Below are 19146 nucleotides of genomic sequence, written 5' to 3' on the forward strand. Positions count from 1 at the left end.
AAATTTTCTATTATACTCAGGTACTTCCTGTTTTTTAATGCAAAGTAAGTGATCAGACAGGCTGCCAGAAAGTGAATGCACTCTGCTACATGAGATACAGTTCAAACGGATTAAGACAAATTACAGAGGAAAGGAACGTAGCAACCACTGTTTTATGTATGAACTTACGTATTTCTTAAAATGCCATGTGGCGCTGTTTACTCTCAGTCCATTCATTGGTCCCGCAATTATAAACTGCAAGTTTGATTCAAGCATGTTAACAATAATGCGCTTGACATAGTGTTAAAAATAAGAAGCCTATTTGTCATCTGGCTTTCTTTTAAATCAGCATTTTAAATGGTCCATCATATCCTAAGCACAGAAACATTATAAAGTACCATAAATATGTTTGAGAGGAGCTGTTATGGCACAGATGCACTTGTTACAGTTGTCTTCTCTTGTTTGAAGAACTCCATAGATCATATCCAGTCCCTTTTTTAAAACATGTGGAAATAAACATTGGCTATGCATATGCAAACCTGGTATTTATTATTAATGAACTGATTTTAAATCAATAGTCAATGCACTTTTGGGGCAGCAGCAATGAGGAATACCAAAGGTGAAGGACCCAGCAGCCATCAGCTTAGTGCCTATGTTAAATTAGGTATTTTATTTGCTAATTTTCTTTCTGTTATGAAGCTTGAAGTGCATCAAGAAACAGGAGATTGTACTTTAAGTAGCATTGCAGCAAGTAAGATGCCAACATGCTTCCACATACGCATTTTTGAGATGATGCTAGGCTGAATGGTCACACATCTGCCTGTCATGTTCTGTTTAAGCAGGGTTATAGCAATGTCCAGAACCTTCTAATTGCAGTCAGCAAGTGACACCCACTCTGTTCTTTCAGGACACAGACGCTAACAGTGCTGTCAGAGCTGAAGCTAACTAACTTTTTGGGCTCTTGCTGGTCTTGTATGTGAAAATGGGACCAGTGGCTCAACAAACAGAAATGGGCATAGCAGAGGGGTATTGCTGCTTCTGAAAACTACGCTACAGATTTAATATCAAATTAAGAGATAAGTAGAATGCAATTTACTCACTGACACCCAGGGATGGCTTAGGATCTGTGCTGCTGTATATCGGGCTTCAGAATTCACATGTAACATCAGGCTAATTAATTCCTTTTTTAAGAGAAAAAAAAAAAAAAAAGAGACGTTTGAGGAGAGTGGAGAAGGATAATACAATGGAAATATTGTTGCACCAAGTTCTTCTCAGTGGAATTTTCTTGCTACCTGGGTGAAAAAAAAACCAGCTTACAGTGACACCAGAACCAGTGTGAATTTAGTGGAACAAAAAACTTGCCCTTCAGGTTTAAGAGTATTCTGGACAGCATATTTCTTATCAACTTCCTTATTGTGTTCATGTTTCACTGCATCTTTTGAAATCAGATGAAAAGGAAATGTTAAAAAAATCAGCTATAACGGTCCAGTTTATTCTCTATATATTCATGCAGGTAACCACAATGAAAACGAACCTGGGACAGATGAGATCATCTATGGGCAATATACATGCACCTAGTAACAGTACATAAAAAGCACAAATCAAAGGCAAGAAACTGCATCTGAAATTGAAGAAACTGCTGAAATTAGGTGAAAACTATGTTCTCTTCTGTGTTGCTCCAGAAGAATAAAAGACATTTAACTCATTTCATCAGCTAAAGATCACCTGGTATAGGAAAAAGCAAGTAGATAGAAAAATGCTTAATTCTACTAATTATACGGTTCATCCCAAAATATTTGCGGCTTTCAACAAATTCTAGAGGCACTAGCACAGATGTCTTTAGCTTTATCAAATCCTTCCATGGGCCTTCCATTAATGGTGCCTACAGACACGATAAACCTTAAGAGGTCATTGATACAAAGCAGCCAGTAAAATAAAATCAAAAAAACACCCAACAACCCAAACCAACTTTCTTCAGCTGTTTATACATTCAAATTTCTTCCTATGCAACTAACAACTAGCTTCCTCATGTAATTCCTGGTTCTACAAGCCTATTCAGACAAGCATGTCCCCCTCCCAAATGAACAACATCATGTACTTGGAGCCAAATCCCACCCTGCAAAACCTTTTATAGTCTCCAAAGTGTCAACCTTCGTATTTTTATCAAGAGTATTTCAAGGAGATTGTTCATCACTTCAGTTTTGGGAAATGGCTTCTTCATGCATATAGTAACATACCTAACAGAGGTTTCCCAAGCAGCCAAGTTACTTAGTCTGTGTAAGTCTGAAGTGGAAGGTCACCTTTAGTGCCAAGATTGGGGCGCCTTGTTTGTTCAGAATATGTGTCTGGAAGAGCGTGAGATGATCGGAGCATGGGAAATAAACAGCCATTGGGAAAATACAGAAACATGCAACTTCTCATTGGCTGGATAACAATGTCCACTCGCTAATTAGTTCTCAGATATCATTTACAGCACGTTACTGAATTAGCTTGAGGAGCGGGGCTTAGAAGTAGAAACCTTTATCCTACAGACACAGTAATTTTAGACTCAAATGGCAATGGTAACACCAGAACTACTAGCAATAGCACATCAAGCTGGCTGCACCTCTTGAAAAGTTCTAATAACTGGCTGAAGTAAAATAGGAACAAATGATGCCAATTGCATTCAGTCCACATAGCAGCATTTTTTCTTTTTCAAAAGAGTGATAGGAGGGAAAAATTCAGAGACACTTATTTTACAGCTGAAGCACTGCACTTGGTATAATAATCCATCATTAAAAAACTGTGATGTTCGTGCATGTGATGTTCACTGAATGCAACTGGCATTCTGCTACACTTACTCAGCAACAACACTAACACGATGGCCTGCAAAACCCGAGCTTTCATCAAGCACTCTTAAACTAAGGAAGTAAAAAGGCACAGTGGCTGGAAGAGCGAGCAAGAGCCTGCTCTGAATCATCTGTTCTGCCTTTCGAACAGAGCAGAACAGTCAGAAACACTATTTCAGGTTGAAAAACAGATCAGTACCTTTGCTGAATCAGTGATGTTATCCCAGTAGGGAGAAGGAAATTCCAGCTTCCCAACGAGTATCTGATCAAAGAGGTCTTCTTGAAGGTTGTTTTCACTGTTAGAACAGCAATAATGAAAAAGATCATGAGAAAGAAGTCAATTTGTCATGCAAATTTTTAACTTGATTTGGAGATGGAGCAGAAATTGTATCAACTACTATAAATGCACAATTTGCAAGCTTATATAGTGGCAGCACTTCTGAGGTGTTTGTCGTAGTTACGCTATCAGGAGTGATAAGAACAGAAAAACTAATATATTGAGGCGAAAGGACTTCCACTGGAATAGAGACTGCTTAGCTAACGTACAGGAACTAAGTCACTTGCCAGCCTAGTCCTAAAGGACCTGCTACAGAAAGCATGCGACAGGGGGAAGACGCATACTGAAATGAGCCTCCTCTGTTAAACTGTCACAACAGGAGAATTTTAAAAATCCAAAAGGGAGATATGGAAAACACATGATGATACATTTAGTTTACTGAGTATTGTCAGGCTACTGATACGGAAAAGGTAAGTACTTCTGTATCAAAAACACAGTATCATGAATACTCAGGGATCGACGGCAGTGGGTTTTTGGGTTTTTAACTTCTTGTTGGCCCTGTTGGCCCTAGCCACTATGAACACCCTAGCCTGTTTCTGTAACGAAAAATTTATCTCTTGGGTTGGTTTTACAATATTTATTAACCCTGGTTGAAACCTGATCCTAATAGCCCAACTTCCAAACTCTATTCAAAGCAACTGCCATTTGTTTGTATACTACTTCTCTCAAAACATGTATTCAGTTTTAAACATGAACTAACCATGTGCACAGAACAAATACCTAAACTAAATCACAGTTTTCCCATTAACAATTGTTTATATTTTATTCTTTGCAAAATATTCTTATTCAGTCTGGTGATTTTTAGTTAAAAACTAAGTATTTTGCTGTAAAAATAGACAAAAAGGCCGTGCATAAATAACTTAGAAGTTAAGAGGAGAGTTCCCTATTAAAATGTGCCAATTCCTTTTCATTCCCTGGCAAAAAAATTGCTGAGGCACAAAGCATATCCGTTTGATTTTTAGTAGAACTCACACATATTGTGACACTGAGTAGCAAGAATCACATCTGCAAACTCCATCGCTCATATGACACTTATCAAAAAGATTAACAAGGTCGAAAATGCAACATAAGCAAATTCTTTCCCTCGCTTCAGTTTACCATTAACTTTCACCCTCCACGCTACTAACTAGTCGGCTGCTGTGTCGAAACACCACCGCCAGGGGGCAAAGCGCACCCGCCCACCGACGGGCTGCACGCCGCAGACAAAGAGAAATGCCGCCCCACACCACCGTACCCTACACACCGCAGCGAACCAGTTACTCCCTTCGAAAAATAGGCACCTACAATTGATCCCAAAACCTGGACAAGAGGGACAAGTGAAAACATTTTAAAAAAACAACAAAGTGGTAAAGAATATGTGTCAATCGAATCCATTGTTTTTTCCCAGGATGCCTTCTTCAGGGAGGTAGGTAAAGACTTGCAAAGAAAGCAGGCGTGTGCTGCTTTACTGCTTTTCCCTTTGACAGATAGGGACACTCACCTGCGAAAAGGTGGAAATCCACATAACAGTATGTATGTAATCACACCCGCAGCCCAAATATCCACCTTTAAGCCATATCTGAGAAAACAAGACTGTGTTACTTGTGCTAGATTAAAAGAAAAAAGGTCATTCTAATCAAACAATTGATTATATTTACATGAATATATGTTAAGACTCTGTCCTGAATTATTTGCTGCTGATGTGGAAATGTATTGTGTACCTATGCATCATTGTACTTAGCATCCTTCAGTCTTTAGGAAACCATGATAACATTTTTGCATTGTTTTTTTTTCATTCTTTGGGGTTTGTTTTATAAGCCTCAGGGCTCTCCAAGGTCTTCTGAATATACTCAGATCTGATTCAGTATCAAGGTTTCCCGGTCCAGAATCACTAATGATAAAAGACAAGGATGTGCTTTCTCATTCCCCATATTGGAGTAACTATCTCTAAGGTTATCATGTGTTGCTAAGCAACAAGAAAGATACCAATTCTCCAGTGTCTTAAGTGAGTAACATAGGGAAAAGAACTGCACTTTTCTTTTAAAGCGCAGAAATTAACACACTAGAGGTCAAAAAGAGGTCTTTTTTCCTATTATTTTCTATCCAGTAGATTCAGTTTGTCAAAATCTATAACGTGCAGATGAAGTGCCCTTTGATGTTTGAGCTCACTGCAGCTGTGAAATATTTCTCGATATGACAAATGCACTGAACAATGCTTGAAACAATACAACAAACCTCCCTCCATTAGGAAGACCAAATTCAGAATGGTCACAGCTATGCCAAGAGTCAGCTAGCACAGAATGGAAGTCTAAAAGGTCTAAAAGGAAAGATGACTTGTGAAATTCTACAGAATTATTTTGTATTTGTGCAACCATCTGTTAAATACAGAAAAATGGGGCTGTTTATTTAAACCAACAGTTATCAAATAGCATGCATCACCCAAACAAGGTCACTTGAATCGACATGATCTAAATGGATCTGCTCTGAGAACGAATTTAGACTGGGTGACTTCTGGAGTCTGTTCCAAGAGAAATTATTCCCTTTCTGACATGAACACTGTGTTTTGCTTGTCTTGTTTTCCCCCAAGCAGCTGCCTGGCTGGTACAAGGGGCTCTGAACAGTGAGGTGAGGCAGGGAACACAAACCAATAAATTCCACCAGCGCTGGTCCTAGGGAGGTGGTAAGGAGGCGAAGGTGAATTCTAGCAGCAGGGTAGGCAATGAAACCAGCCTCTTTGAGGAACGGAATGATGCCAGCTTTCTCATAGATGGGTTGGTTACAAAAAGATGGAGGACCACCCTACTAGCGCATGCCAGTTGTAACAACAGTCAGGTTGGTTACAAGACCTGTGTCTTAGTCAGTCATCCTCACCCTGTCTCTGCAATGATTTCTGGAGCCACATATGTGGGTGTACCACAGACGGTATATAAAGGTCCTTCAACCACTGTTGCCAGTCCGAAGTCTCCTAGCTTCAAAGACTTGGTTCCGTCTGGATATTCACATACCTAAAATCAGCAAGAAATAAAAACAGAATGAGGAAGAGAATACTGCATTTTTAAAATCCTTTAATTTTTTTGGATAATAATCATTGCGCCCAGAACAGAGGAGAGGTAACTTCCACAGCCCTGCAGGGAAAGAGGAGAAAAATGGTACGGCCACTGATTGCCACCGCGCAGCTGGAGCTAGTGTGCAGTGGAGCCGTCTGCCAGCTATGTAGGTCAGGCCATGACACAGCCTCGAGCTGGGGGTGGGGTGGGGGAAGAAAACCCAATTCTAGGATGCTGAAGTTTTAAATATATTAAGAAAAATATAATAATACCATTTGACTGGGACCTAAAATTAAAAAAGGGATTGGCAGCTACAATCAGATTTGTTTAACATCTCTCGCTAACTTAGCATAAAGCTAGTCAGTCAGCACATTTCATAGGCAGATGTCTTCCCTAAGCTCAGTCTAGGCAAGCTCAGCACAGGAGTGAGAAAGCTGACTGAAAAGCGTGTAGGTTCCTGTGCAGACCCAAGTGCACCTTGCCCTATAAAGCCCTATAAAGAATCCAGCACATCTTGTTCGGAGTCATTTTGTTGATGAAAGAAGCTAAATTTTAATAGAAAGGTGTTATACAACAGTGATAGCAAGAGAAAATCAACCCAGACTAATAACAAAGGAAACATCTCTAATAAATGAATCTCGGTTTTGTTCTTGATGTAAAATGCTTATGTTAGCAAGATTTCAGTGGGATCTAGTTTCTAGAACGTAGGACTCCAGAATGGCTGGATTTATTTGGTTTCCTCAAACAACTGGATACTGCTAAGACAGACACACCATCCTTCATTCCCCTGTGTAATTCCCATCATTAATGGAAACACTTGTTCTCCTTGATACAACATCTTCATATCTGCTATTATTCCTAGAGTTTGGATTTTTAAATGCATGACTAGGAAAAAGAATGTAATTCAGACAGCTGGATGACCCTGTGCAAAAGAACAAACTACTTGCAATTGTAAGTAGCAATTGATGGGAATTATTTGCATTTACATTCAATACCAGCATGTTATCTTAACATTCTGCCCCTGTCAATCACAGTGAATAAGATTTGCATCTGTTGGGTTATCTCTTCAGGCTTTCTAGGCAGAAAGGACGTTTGTGTCTACTTATACCTGATTCAGTCACTAATGGGAGTTTAAAATTTCCTTCGACTGGCTATCTTTGAAGGTGCACTGATAACAAGCAAGACTTCCAGCTTCGTTTTCTTTCCCTTAAGTGCCATGTTGCTGTGAGTACATTTGCCAGGAGAAGCCTCCTCTCCCTTCCTTTTGCTAAACAACCTAATTTATTTGAGAGCTTATTTAAATTGCTAAATACTGTCAGTGGAATTACTTGGGAAAGAATTGACTATTAAGTGGAAAATATTTTCAGCTCATAGCCCTATTCTTGTAACAGTTCAAAATCTGGTCTGGGATAAGCCATGACTCTTACTCTAGATGCAACCTCGTTAAACAGATTGACGAACACCACAGAAGGCTTTAAGAAATTCCAACAAAATTTTGATGAAAGCTACTAGCATTTCTGATGGCAGTGGCTCAAGCAGGCAAGATTACGGTTCTGTTTGTTCAGTGCACAACACGTAATGCCTAATGCCCGATATGTAATACCCGAGTATAACCTCTGTGTATAATATAAGCAAGAGAGCATACTGCCCCAGCTCTGTGAACTCCAGTCTAAGCAGTTCCCAAAGCAGACTTCACGGTAATTCCTGTCAACACAGTTATTTTATGTCTCTGCTGAAAACGAAAGTAGTCAGTCCCCTAGGACAGAATAAATGTACGTACAGAGTTAATTCATGGCTAGAATACTGGCAAATCATCAGAAAGATGCTCCTACGATGACAGTGAACGAAAAAGAAAAAAAATTGCTTGAGATAACCACATGATCGTTGGAAGAAATTGCACTCAGCCCACCTTTTCTCCCACTTGCAAACTATAATAAATAATTCATTGACATAGCTTTACAATTCATTGTTTGTGAGACAATAGTCCTGCTCATCCAAATGGCACCCAATCAAAATGTAAATAAAGACAGGTTTAAGGACAGGTTTGAGCACAGCTCACTTGGGTTATGGTGATTGTTATCTCATGGCAGAAGATTTATTTCATACATACCTATTCTAAATTAATATTCCTGCTCAGCTCCTTGACATTTATAAACGAGCATTTGCATTAATGAGAACAAAGTAAGAGAAAATATTAGAAAATAAATGGGACATACCAGGAGATTTTCTGGCTTGATGTCTCTGTGCACAATGTTGAGACCATGAAGGTATTTGAGTGCACTGGCTAAATTGTAGACCATTGCACTCCCATCTCGCTCTGTGTATTTTGTAGAAGAAGTGATAGCATCAAATAGATCTCCTCCCTAAAGTAATGGAAAGATAATAAATCACTACATGAAAAATAATTAAAATGGTATTTCATAAAAGAGCTGTGTAAAATCTTCCTTTACAAAAGACATGCTCAAATGCCTGTTACACAGTAAAAAAAATTATTTTGCGGAAAGATGATCCTGTCACCAAGATAGTAGACTGGGACTTGGGTCATCTACATTAAATTCTCAACTGAACTCCAGGCTTCTGGTGTTTGAGTTTGGGCAAATCACAACTCTTCTTTGTTCTGATTTCATTCTATTGATCTTCCTACCTTTGATCACTCATTTATATTACCTACAGGCATAGGCATAGTTTCCCTTTTCTTCATCTTGTCAATATAATACCTTCACATAGCAAAACCCAGCCCTGATTATGAGTAGAGCCTAAAGTAATATACATGAGCTCAATAATAAAAGACCTAAGGTAATAAATATCCAGCAACTGTAATGAACTGCAAATTGGAATTTCTGTAGATATTGCAGAAATATCAAATAAATCTAGCTGAAGAAGACAAACAATGTAAGCATGATCATTTTCCGACCTAAATGATTCTATGATACAATGAAGCGCAGAACCTACACATGGTTTCTGAATGTGCCGGCTGTGCAGGCTCCGATTATGGGTGCCCTATTCCTCTTGGAATACGTAACAACATGTCAGCGAGTTACTGATGCAGCATTTCCAGCCACTGCAACAAATTTTACGTGGGTGTCTCTGTGATGGTTACCCTGGATACATCTGTGGGAGTGATCTGTCTGAGCTGTGGGTGGCATTCCAAGCATTTCAATACATGTGGAAGAGAAGCAGCAATTCAGGAAATACTGGCCAAGACGGTGGTGTATTAAAATGTAAAAAAAAATACTGTCTTAAAACCAAAAAAGCCTCAACTATATAAAAATAACTTATAGAAAAGCAGAGGAATGGGTAGGCTACAGAAATTATGAATTCAACGACTACAGACTTTAGATGTTTCCCAGGCTGGCAACCGCTCTAGAGGGCACTCTTGAATCGAACAATGTTTCAGACAGAAATAAAACTACAGCGATGATATATATTATTTGTATCTGACATGCCGATCAAGTTGATGTGCAGTGTTGCTGTGTATATACAGAACACAGGCGAGAGAGCATGACTAAAACTTGACACAACTTGTGTGTTTGTTTCACAAGGTAACAGCAAAATGAAGGTTTTTGTTTTCTCTGTGCATGTATGAAAGCAGCATCTATTTTCTGGTGAACTGGAAATCAGGTGAGTGAATGTTTTGTATAAACAAAACGGGTGAGATTTTTTTGAGTTTTGATTTTGCTGGACCATATCACTTGAGTTTAAACTATTCATTGCATCTATTGTCTACCAAGATAAATTCATCGAAGGGAGTTTGTTTCTTTAAAGCCAATTCTTAAATAAAGACATTACTGAAATAAATGCAGGTGTTCCATCAGTAGATGCATACCCCTATTGTCTCTACATATTGTAAACGATATAAAAACTATTATTCACTTCTCTCTAGACTACGCACATTGTAAAATTACCTTAAATCTGTGTAAATAGTCTAACTGCAATAGAAGAGCTGTAATTCCATTAATATAGCTGATTGACAAGGGTATTTGCATGATTAAAAATGCAGGTTGTCACTGAAATCTTATTTGGTTCTGTCTCCCAAGATCTTAACGCTCCCTAGATACTTCTCAGATTTCACACCAACACAGAGAATGAAAAACAAAACAAAGGAAAAAAAAAAGTATTCTTAGTCTTACTTTGACCAGCTCCATCACCAGATACAGTTCCGTTGTGGTGTCCATTTCCTCTATAAGCATAATGATATTGGGATGCTTCACTCGACGCAGAATGGACACTTCATTTTCAATCAGGTGTTCCTGTTCAGAAAAGAGGACAGAAGTTTATCGGAATAGACATGAAATGGCCAATTCACTCTCCCTTTGATCAGCGGAGCCCTGATCACCGGACCAATGAGCACCTTTTTTGCTGCTCAATTTATATAGTAGGGGGTTACTGTCAGAGGCTGGATTGAACTTGTATTGTTAACTGTGGTGAACTGTACTTCACCACTGACCAAATGTAAACTGAAACACCATTATTTCACACAGAGAACCAATGGGATATCGCTGACAAAAGACCCCAGAACATGTGACAGCAATTCAGGAAGTGCAGATTATATTCTTATGTAGGTATTACGAGGTGAAATTAAGTTCAGAACCACCCTGCCCCTGAGCTGGATCACTGTACCCTGCCACCCCCCATCAATAGTTAAATGGTTTTGATCCTCGCCCCCCTTCACCTTTCATTTAGTGTAGGTTAGTCAAGGACAGATTACCTAGGATTTATTTTCACGGAATTTATTTTTTAAAAAAGTGGTGGATTACATACAGGAAAAATATAACTGCTTTGGTTATGAATTTTAATTCATTTTATATGTATGTTCAGATTTAGCATCTGCATAAAACACTAGTTTCATTACACTTTGGCAGATAACAAATCATGTCACTGGCCTTGGAACTTACTCATGTTTAATGCACTGATTAGTAGCATGCACTTCATGCATTTGTGAGCAGAGCACTAGGAGATGTGACCCACTGTGCCTAGGCAGTGATTGACGATCTTACGCTATCATTTCACCTTTTATTTCCAGGGTTATTTACAGACGCACTGTGTTTTTGCCAAAGCTTTATGTGGCCATTTAACTCAGAAACCATGTGCCATGTGTGCATCTCATTTTGTGAGAGTATGGTGCGGCATATATGGGTTAAACAGTCACACCTTTGAAATTCAGTTTGAAAGAGCATCAATTGTCATTCTGAACAAACATATCTGCTCCAAGCAAAGTGCTCTGGAGAAAAAAAAACAAACAAACATGAAGCAGTTTTGTTAAACACGATGCTGCATCTCATCAACAGACAAACGTGAACAGCCACAGCATACTAAGCCTTACGGATGGAAGCCTGTAAATTCAAAACCAGCGTTGAGTCCAAGCAGAAACTAGAATCTTATTATAGCTTTTTCTACCTAAAGAACAGGTAACATATTCAATTTATCGCATCCATTAAATATGACCGAGGCACAAGAGCTTTACCTCTGCTTTCTTTGTTTCACTTGAATAAATTGTTAACTGCTTTAAATAAAGCTCAGGCATAAGTAATGCTTATTTAAAATAAACAATATATTTTTTTAAAGGCTCAAAAATATTGCTGAGCTACCATTTTAATACCTTTCCTCAAAATGCTGATACGTAGTTAGTTTTCAACCACCCCACTGTTTTTGCTATATTTTTTCATGTAAAAAAAAAATAAATCTCAGACTTGTAAAGTTCTCCTAGATAGTGCAATATAGATTTCATTCTACATTAATATGATTTATTTACAGAGAAATTGTTGTATAATTAACATTTAAGCTGCTTGTAGAAAATACATTAGTCATTCAAGTTGGAAACACAGATAGATCCACTGATGGATACAAATACATTAAGATTCAAGTTTTGGGACATAAACTGCTACAGAGCAGTGAGCAACTTAAGAGTCATGCGTACTTGGACCAGACGGGTGTTTTTAAGGCAGGGCTTATGCTGGCATGTGAAACAGAGTGAGGAAGGAGTAAGCTGTAGCAAAATTTCATTCTTTTCTTTGTTGGAATTCTTCCTGGACAGTTCTGCCACTGTCCTAAGGGGTATAAACATCTTCCTAACAACAGTCCTCTGCTGGTACATACACATACATCTGTAGGTGGCTATACAGACACAGGTCCTCCAAGACAGACAAGTCTACATCCCTGGGGGTGATTTGTTTGTTTTAAAGCAGTGAGAACTATAAATAGAATATATAGCTAAAATCTGTGTAAAAAATGGATTGTCTGTCTCTAGACCATTCCAATTTATGATACCTAAGCGCTGACTCAGACAAGTAATAATAAAGCAACTAAGACTGCAAACTGCACACATCACCCAAAAGTTCTCTTTTGCAGTGAAACACACTGGGTCACCCTTCCCACAGCCAAAGAAATGGCAACATTTTAATCTCAAAAAGGCAATTTAGCACTTTTTCTTGCGGTTATACATTTGAGAATTCTTTCTAAATTTTCCCTTAAATAAACCTAGGGACTACGAGATAAAGTGATGGTGAGGCGGGAACGCTCATCTCCTAGCACAAAATTTAAAATGTGCATAGATAAAGCATTTCTGTTTCAGGACCTCTACTTAAAGCAAGTCATCACAGCAGGTAATGCATTAGCGTACAGTAATATACAACTCCTTATCATACAAAGAAAAACATACAGACTTGCTACATCTTCCTACAAGGTCACATTCAGCATTTGGAGCTCTGAATTACACTTCAGAGCAGTTACTCTATGTAATTGACAAAAAGGGCACCTGCCTTGGTGGCAAAGTTACCTTCAGAATCATTTCAGTGCAATAATTTCCATAAAAAAATAACGTGCTTGCATCAAAAAGTCCATCTTTTCAGTTATCCTTGACAGAACGGTGTATTTCCTACTCTCAAAGATACTTTAATACAGAATTTGATTGCTAATTAATACCGTGCCCTCAGTGTTGTTGTAGCTAACACTAAACTATGCTGCATTTGATTCCTAAGTTTCTGGAGAGCACTTTGGTTTTAAGGTGTCACAAAGCCGTGACAGGAGAAGTCTTTGATTTGTTGTTATATATGCCAACGTCTACATTCTTGGCTGTAGGTTGGACGTTTTTTTCTTCCTTTTTTAAAATCTCTGTACTTGGGAAGAAGGTGAAGAAGTCTGACACTCTCAGATACTTGCTTCGGTGTAACATGGTGTTCTGCTACAAGCATTTTTGGACCTTTTTTTTTTTTTGAGGTTGAATTAAAAAAGTTTAAGGATCTCTGTTGTTAAGAGATCTTTGTTATACAGGATGGTGAAACTACATAAGCAGAAATAAATGGTTGCAGAAATATCTTTCCCTATGTTCTGCATATAAAAGGAACATGTACAGCCATTAAAAGATAAAAATAAGAGGCAGACAGGGATGGGAATTACATAAATACACACAGCTGCAAATTTCCTCTCTCATATTTTATAGAGCAAAATCTTTCTAATGTATTTTGGACACACATTAGCATTTTCTTTGTTAGTCCCATAAAATAGAGGGCAATTTGTTTGGTTTTTACTCTATTATCTAGTAGATTAACACTCACTACTTCTATGATTTGCTTCTTGGATACATTATCATCCTTTTAAACGGATATTCTGAAAATAGTCAGAAAACCCAAACACACCCACCATTTATGACTAATGAGCAGCTGCTAGCTCTGTTTTTGCTGTTTTTCTTACACATGCAAATTGTTGTACAGTACCTTTCCACAGCATTTAGCCTTGTCTATGATCTTCAGTGCAAACTCCTTTCCTGTGGACCTAGCAAGAAAAATACAAGAACCATTAATTAGAAACCACTCAACTAATTGTGGCATTATCTGTAAGAATACATTACTGTAACAGAATGTCTTGCCCCATGGAAGGTTGCTGACAGAAAATTCACAAAATGGACTTGATTTTGGTTTTTGTTTTCTTCAGCAGCACTTGTGCCTGCTGTTTCCCTGACTACCACAACCTCTCTTACTTTATGTATTAATCCCAGGCTTCAGCTGCAATTCATTCTTCTGTGACCTGGCACAACTCTCCGTCACTTCTTTAATGCAACATGCAAAATTTGACTCCAGCCTTCCACTTAGCTTTGTTCGACTGGGAGGCTTTAAAGTTAAAATCATACGCATTTATGTGTAAGTGAGCAGCAGAAAGACTGATACCCTAGTGGAAAAATTCAATAGGCTTCAACAGAGCTAAAACCCCACAGTTCGTTACACACTAGTCTAAAATCCCACAGAATTCATTAGGCACTGATTTTGACCATTTCTATTTTGTATATTCTTTCTCTATTTCTTTAACTATTCTGTGGGATTCTTCAGCAGTCATCTAAAGTCACATGACATATATGGGTGGTTATATACAAAGTAAAAAGGATTACTGTTTTCAGTAAATCCTGTCAAAGAAAGGCACTCTTGTTTGCCTTTTGTTCCTTTAAGGAGTAAAAATCTCAGTTTTTCCAGAAGGGGAGAATAAGAGAAAAAAGCAACACAAATGAATTACCTTTTTTTTCCTTTTTTTTAAAAAACAAAGATGACATTACTACTGATATTAATGATGAACTAAAAAATCACAAGAGAATGCTGAAAGGCCCTGTTGCTACTACTTTGTGTTGTGTCTGCTACAGACTCCAGCGTGCATCAGAACACCACTAGCACATATGGCAGAAAACACAGGAGACAATTACATAAGCAAGAGTCAGGCATGTTATTAAACTTCCAGGTTAATTTTCACTATATTTTTGATATTAGATAACACTAGTCAAAATCAAAACCTTACAAAAAAAGGAACTGAATTAATGTCTCCCATGTGATTTATCCATTATTGAAAAAACGTTGTGGAGAACTCTGCTCTGGAAGTGCAGCTGTATCTATGAGGTTGTCATAGTTACAACCAGATCTGGAAGTGTTATCTAAATGGTACCTGTGAAATGTCATCCTCTTACATTACGGACCCAATGTAAAATCCACTATGAATACAGTGTGTAATTCAGAATCACAGTTTATGCGTTATACCAACTCAAGTGCATTGTCTGAAAGCCTGCAAACAACTGACCAGCAAAACCCACTTAGCAAATCTTTGGCACTGAAGCTGTGTAGAAAGAGGAGTTACGACTCACAAAACCAACTCATCAACCAACTTCCAATCCCTCTTGCAAATGTCCTTTGCTACAGCACTTAAGAAAATACCCTGGATATCATCCACATAATTTGTGTGCTAATTCCACTGCCTGTCACACACCAGCATTATCTGACAGCTTTCTGGTATTATTCTGTCTCGCTGTCAGTGTCCATCTGTTGACTCATGTCTTTAAATACAGACATATAGGGACCCTTTACCAAAGAGACCATCGTAATCTTTTTGTAGAACAGCTGGTATAATAGGATCCTGGCTCCACTACTAAGGTTTCTAAGCACAACATTATCAAAAATGAAGTAAAATAATTAATAGGAATTAAAAGACAAGCATTTATAGTTGGCATTTCTTCTCTCATTGCCATTATTAGCAACTATTGTTGCATATTTGCTTTATATATGAAATTAATTTAATAATGCTTCATTAAATATTAAGATTGGATCACATAAAACTAGGTTTTTTTAGTTTAATTTTGCCTTTTTTTTCCTTTCTTAATAATTTGCAGGGTTTTTTTTTCTAATCCCCTCATTCCAAAAAGCACAGATGATGTTTTGAAACCAAGTGACTTAGCATCCTTTGTCCCATTTTCAGTGGAACTTCAGTGTTTCCCAAAACGCACAGTCAATATTCCTGAAAATGAAAAATGACGTTATTCTTTTGACCTGTGGTCTTTCATGAATGGCGTTCATTCTACAGATAACAAAGGATGTGTGGCAGTTTCAGGGTACATGGGAAAACACAGAAGCATCATTCATTTCATGCCTGCGCCAAAAACTTCAAGCACAGAAGAGCCTTCGAGAGACCAGGTGTGCTGGGGCCCGGTAGGATCTGCCTATCCCAGTGGGGAAACTGCATCTTTGGGCATCAGCTGGCGGCGCTGCCTGAGGGAGCTTTAAACCAGAATTGATGGGGGAAGGGGATAGCAGCAGGATCACAGTAGGTAAGCCAAAGCTTGGCACGGCATCACCTGAGGGTAGCAATGCCAGTCTGAACATTTACACTGTTCCTGGGAGCATGGAGGGCTTGGGAGCCTAGCTGAGATGCTTGTACTCTGACACATGTGGTATGAGAAACAAACAGGATGAACTGGAAGGGTTGGTCAGCTCCCAGAGCTCCCTGTCATTGGTATTGGTGAGACTTGGTGGAATGAGTCCCACAGCTGGCGTGCTGGGCTGGAGGGCTACAGGCTGCAGGAGGGATAGGCAGGGCAGGCGAGGTGGAGGTGTCACGCTATACATAAGGGAGAGGTTTGATTGTATAGCACTTACAGCTAGCGATGACGTGGTTCAGAGCCTCTGGGGAGGATTAGGGGCAGGGAAAACAAAGCAGAGGGTGTCTACACTGTAGTGGGTGTCTACTACCAATCGTCCAGCCAGGATGTAAGCACTGATGAATCCTATAGGTAATTAGGAGAAATTTCTGGATCAGCAGCCCTTGTTCTTGGGAGATTTCAACTTCCAAGCCATCAGCTGGGAATATCATACTGCTGTGACAAGCAGGTCTTGGAAATTCTTGAAGTTTGTAGAAGATCTTGTCACAGGCACTCAGCCAACTAGGAAAGATGTGAGTACAGACTCAAGGGGGATGTGATGGTAGGTGTCTGTCTTGGCCACAGTAATCATGAAATAGTTGAGTTTAAAATGTTTGGTGTAATGAGAAAAAAAGACAGCGGAGTTGCTGTGCTGGATTTCAAGAAAGCAATCTTTAAAGTATTCAGGGAGCTATCGGGCAGAGTACCCTGGGACCTGCTTTTAAGGGCTGAGGAGTCCACAACTGCTGTGCAGTCTTTAAGAACCACCTTGCAGGAGCACAGGAGCAGGCAATCCCACTGCATCGTTAAGTAAAGCAAGTGGGGCAGAAGACCAGCCTGGCTGAACATGCAAGTCCTCGTGGAGCTCAAGAGGAAACAGAAGTTGTATGATCTCTGGAAGCAAGGCCAAGCTTCGCAGCAAAATTACAGAGCTGTGCTTCATATATTCATGGAGAAGACATGAAGAGCCAAAGCTAAATTAAGAGTTGAAACTGTCCAGTGTTGTGTCAGAAAACAAGAAAGACTTTTTAAAGTATGTCAGTATGTCAATAGCAAAAGGGGTTCTAAAGAAAACACTGGATTGCTACTTGTTGAAGACTGTCACCTGACTAACAGAGACTAAAATAAAGCAACGTTTTTTTTTGCCATAGCCTTTAGTAACGCTGAGAGGCCCTGGGCTGCCTGGTCCCCTGAGCTGTAGGACCACAAACGCAGGAGCAGTGACTTTCCATGTGTGGACACTGAAATTGTAAGGGACCAGCTGTACCAGCTGGATGTTCCCAAGTCGCTGGGGCCTGGTAAGATTCATCCCAGAGTACCGAAGGAGCCAGTGGATGTGATGGCAGGACTCCACTCGATCATCTACCAATGGTCTTGGGAGCCTGGGGAGGTCCCTGCTCATGGAAGATAGCCAACGGTTTTCTGATTTACAAGAAGGGTGTGAGGGAAGACCCAGGGAACTACAGACCTGTAAGTCTAACCTTAGTTCCTGGAAAAATGATGGAGAAGATCATACTGGCTACTACTGAAAGGCACTTAAAAAACAACACAATCATTAGGCATAGCCAACACAGGTTCACAAAGGGAAAGTCCTGTTTAACTAATTGGATATCCTTCTTGATAAGGTCACCCTCACCTTACCCTCACCGGCGTGGATGAAGGGAAGGCAGTGGATGTAGTTTTCCTGGATTTTAGTAAGGCATCTGGACAAGTTGTCCAACCGTGAGACGAGCAGGTATGCAGTGTGCTGGCGAAGAACTGGCTAAAGGACAGGGTTCAAAGGGTTGTAGTGAACAGGACTACAGCTGCCTGGCAACTGGTCACCGGCAGTGTTCCTTTAGGTCTTAGTCCTAGGGCTGGTTCTGTTTAATGGTTTTGTCAATGATCTGGATGCAGAAGTTGAATGCACCATCAGCAAGTTTTCTGGGATGTGCTGTTGACTCTCTTGAGGGACAAGAGGCCTTGCAGAGGGATCTAGATAGACTGGGCTATGATTAATGGAATGAAATTTAACAAGTCAAAATGCTGGATTCTGCACCTAGGATGGAGTAACACCAGGCACGGGTATGAACTGGGAGAGGAGCGGCAGGAGAGCAGCCCTGCGGCAGGGGATCTGTGGGTCGGGCTGAGGGCAGGCTCAGTGCCAGTCAGGGATGTGCCCTGGCAGCCCAGAGGGCAAACTGCATCCTGGGGTGCATCAAACACAGCATAACCAGCTGGGCAAAGAGGTGGTTATCCCTGGGTGCTGGGGTGGCGTCACCTTGAGCACCATCTGCAGTTCTGGGCCCCACGATTTAGGAAGGTTGTTAAGGTCCTTGAATGCACCCAAAGGCAGGCAACAATGCTGGTGAAAGGGCTGGAAGGAACATCCTGCAAGCAGCAGCTAAGAACTTTGAGCTGGTCTAGTCTGGAGGAAAAAAAAAGGCTGAGGGGTGACCTCATTGTTCTCTATGGCTTCCTGAGGAGGGGAAGTGGACAGGGAGGCACTGATCTCTTCTCCCTGCTATCAGTGATAGGATGTGTGAGAATGGTTCAAAGCTGCGCCAGGGGAGGTTTAGACGGGACATTAGGAAGCGTTTCTTTACCAAGAGAGTGGTCAAACAGTGGAACAGGCTTCCTAGAGACATGGTCGATGCCCTGTGCCTGTCGGTGTTTAAGAGGCATTAGGACAAAGCCCTTAACAACATGCTGTGACTTTTGGTCAGCCCTGAAGTGGTCAGGCAGTTGAACTACTTGCCTGTTGTAGGTCCCTTCCAATTAAAATATTCTGTTCTATTCTCTTCTATTCAGTTTCACTTAAGCCTCTCACGT

At 39.9% G+C, this 19146-nt stretch overlaps 1 protein-coding gene across 6 annotated transcripts in view; it reads right to left on the bottom strand.

The window, feature by feature from the left end:
* The window catches only part of DCLK2 (doublecortin like kinase 2), a 96405-nt gene that overhangs the window by 6423 nt on the left and 70836 nt on the right, over positions 1–19146 (bottom strand). For all 6 annotated transcript variants that reach the window (XR_005105635.1, XR_005105634.1, XM_037396365.1 and 3 more), the window contains 7 exons: positions 13883–13940; positions 10301–10420; positions 8387–8533; positions 5995–6128; positions 4625–4702; positions 3007–3103; positions 1080–1160 (listed from right to left, as the gene is read on the bottom strand). Coding sequence is in view for 4 of the 6 variants with exons in the window: in XM_037396365.1 (XP_037252262.1) it covers positions 1080–1160; positions 3007–3103; positions 4625–4702; positions 5995–6128; positions 8387–8533; positions 10301–10420; positions 13883–13940 (715 nt within the window). In the remaining 2 variants the exon portion in view is untranslated. The remainder of the gene's footprint in view (positions 1–1079; positions 1161–3006; positions 3104–4624; positions 4703–5994; positions 6129–8386; positions 8534–10300; positions 10421–13882; positions 13941–19146) is intronic.

This window comes from Falco rusticolus, chromosome 1, assembly GCF_015220075.1.
Source record: "Falco rusticolus isolate bFalRus1 chromosome 1, bFalRus1.pri, whole genome shotgun sequence".
NCBI classification, from domain to species: Eukaryota; Metazoa; Chordata; class Aves; order Falconiformes; family Falconidae; genus Falco; species Falco rusticolus.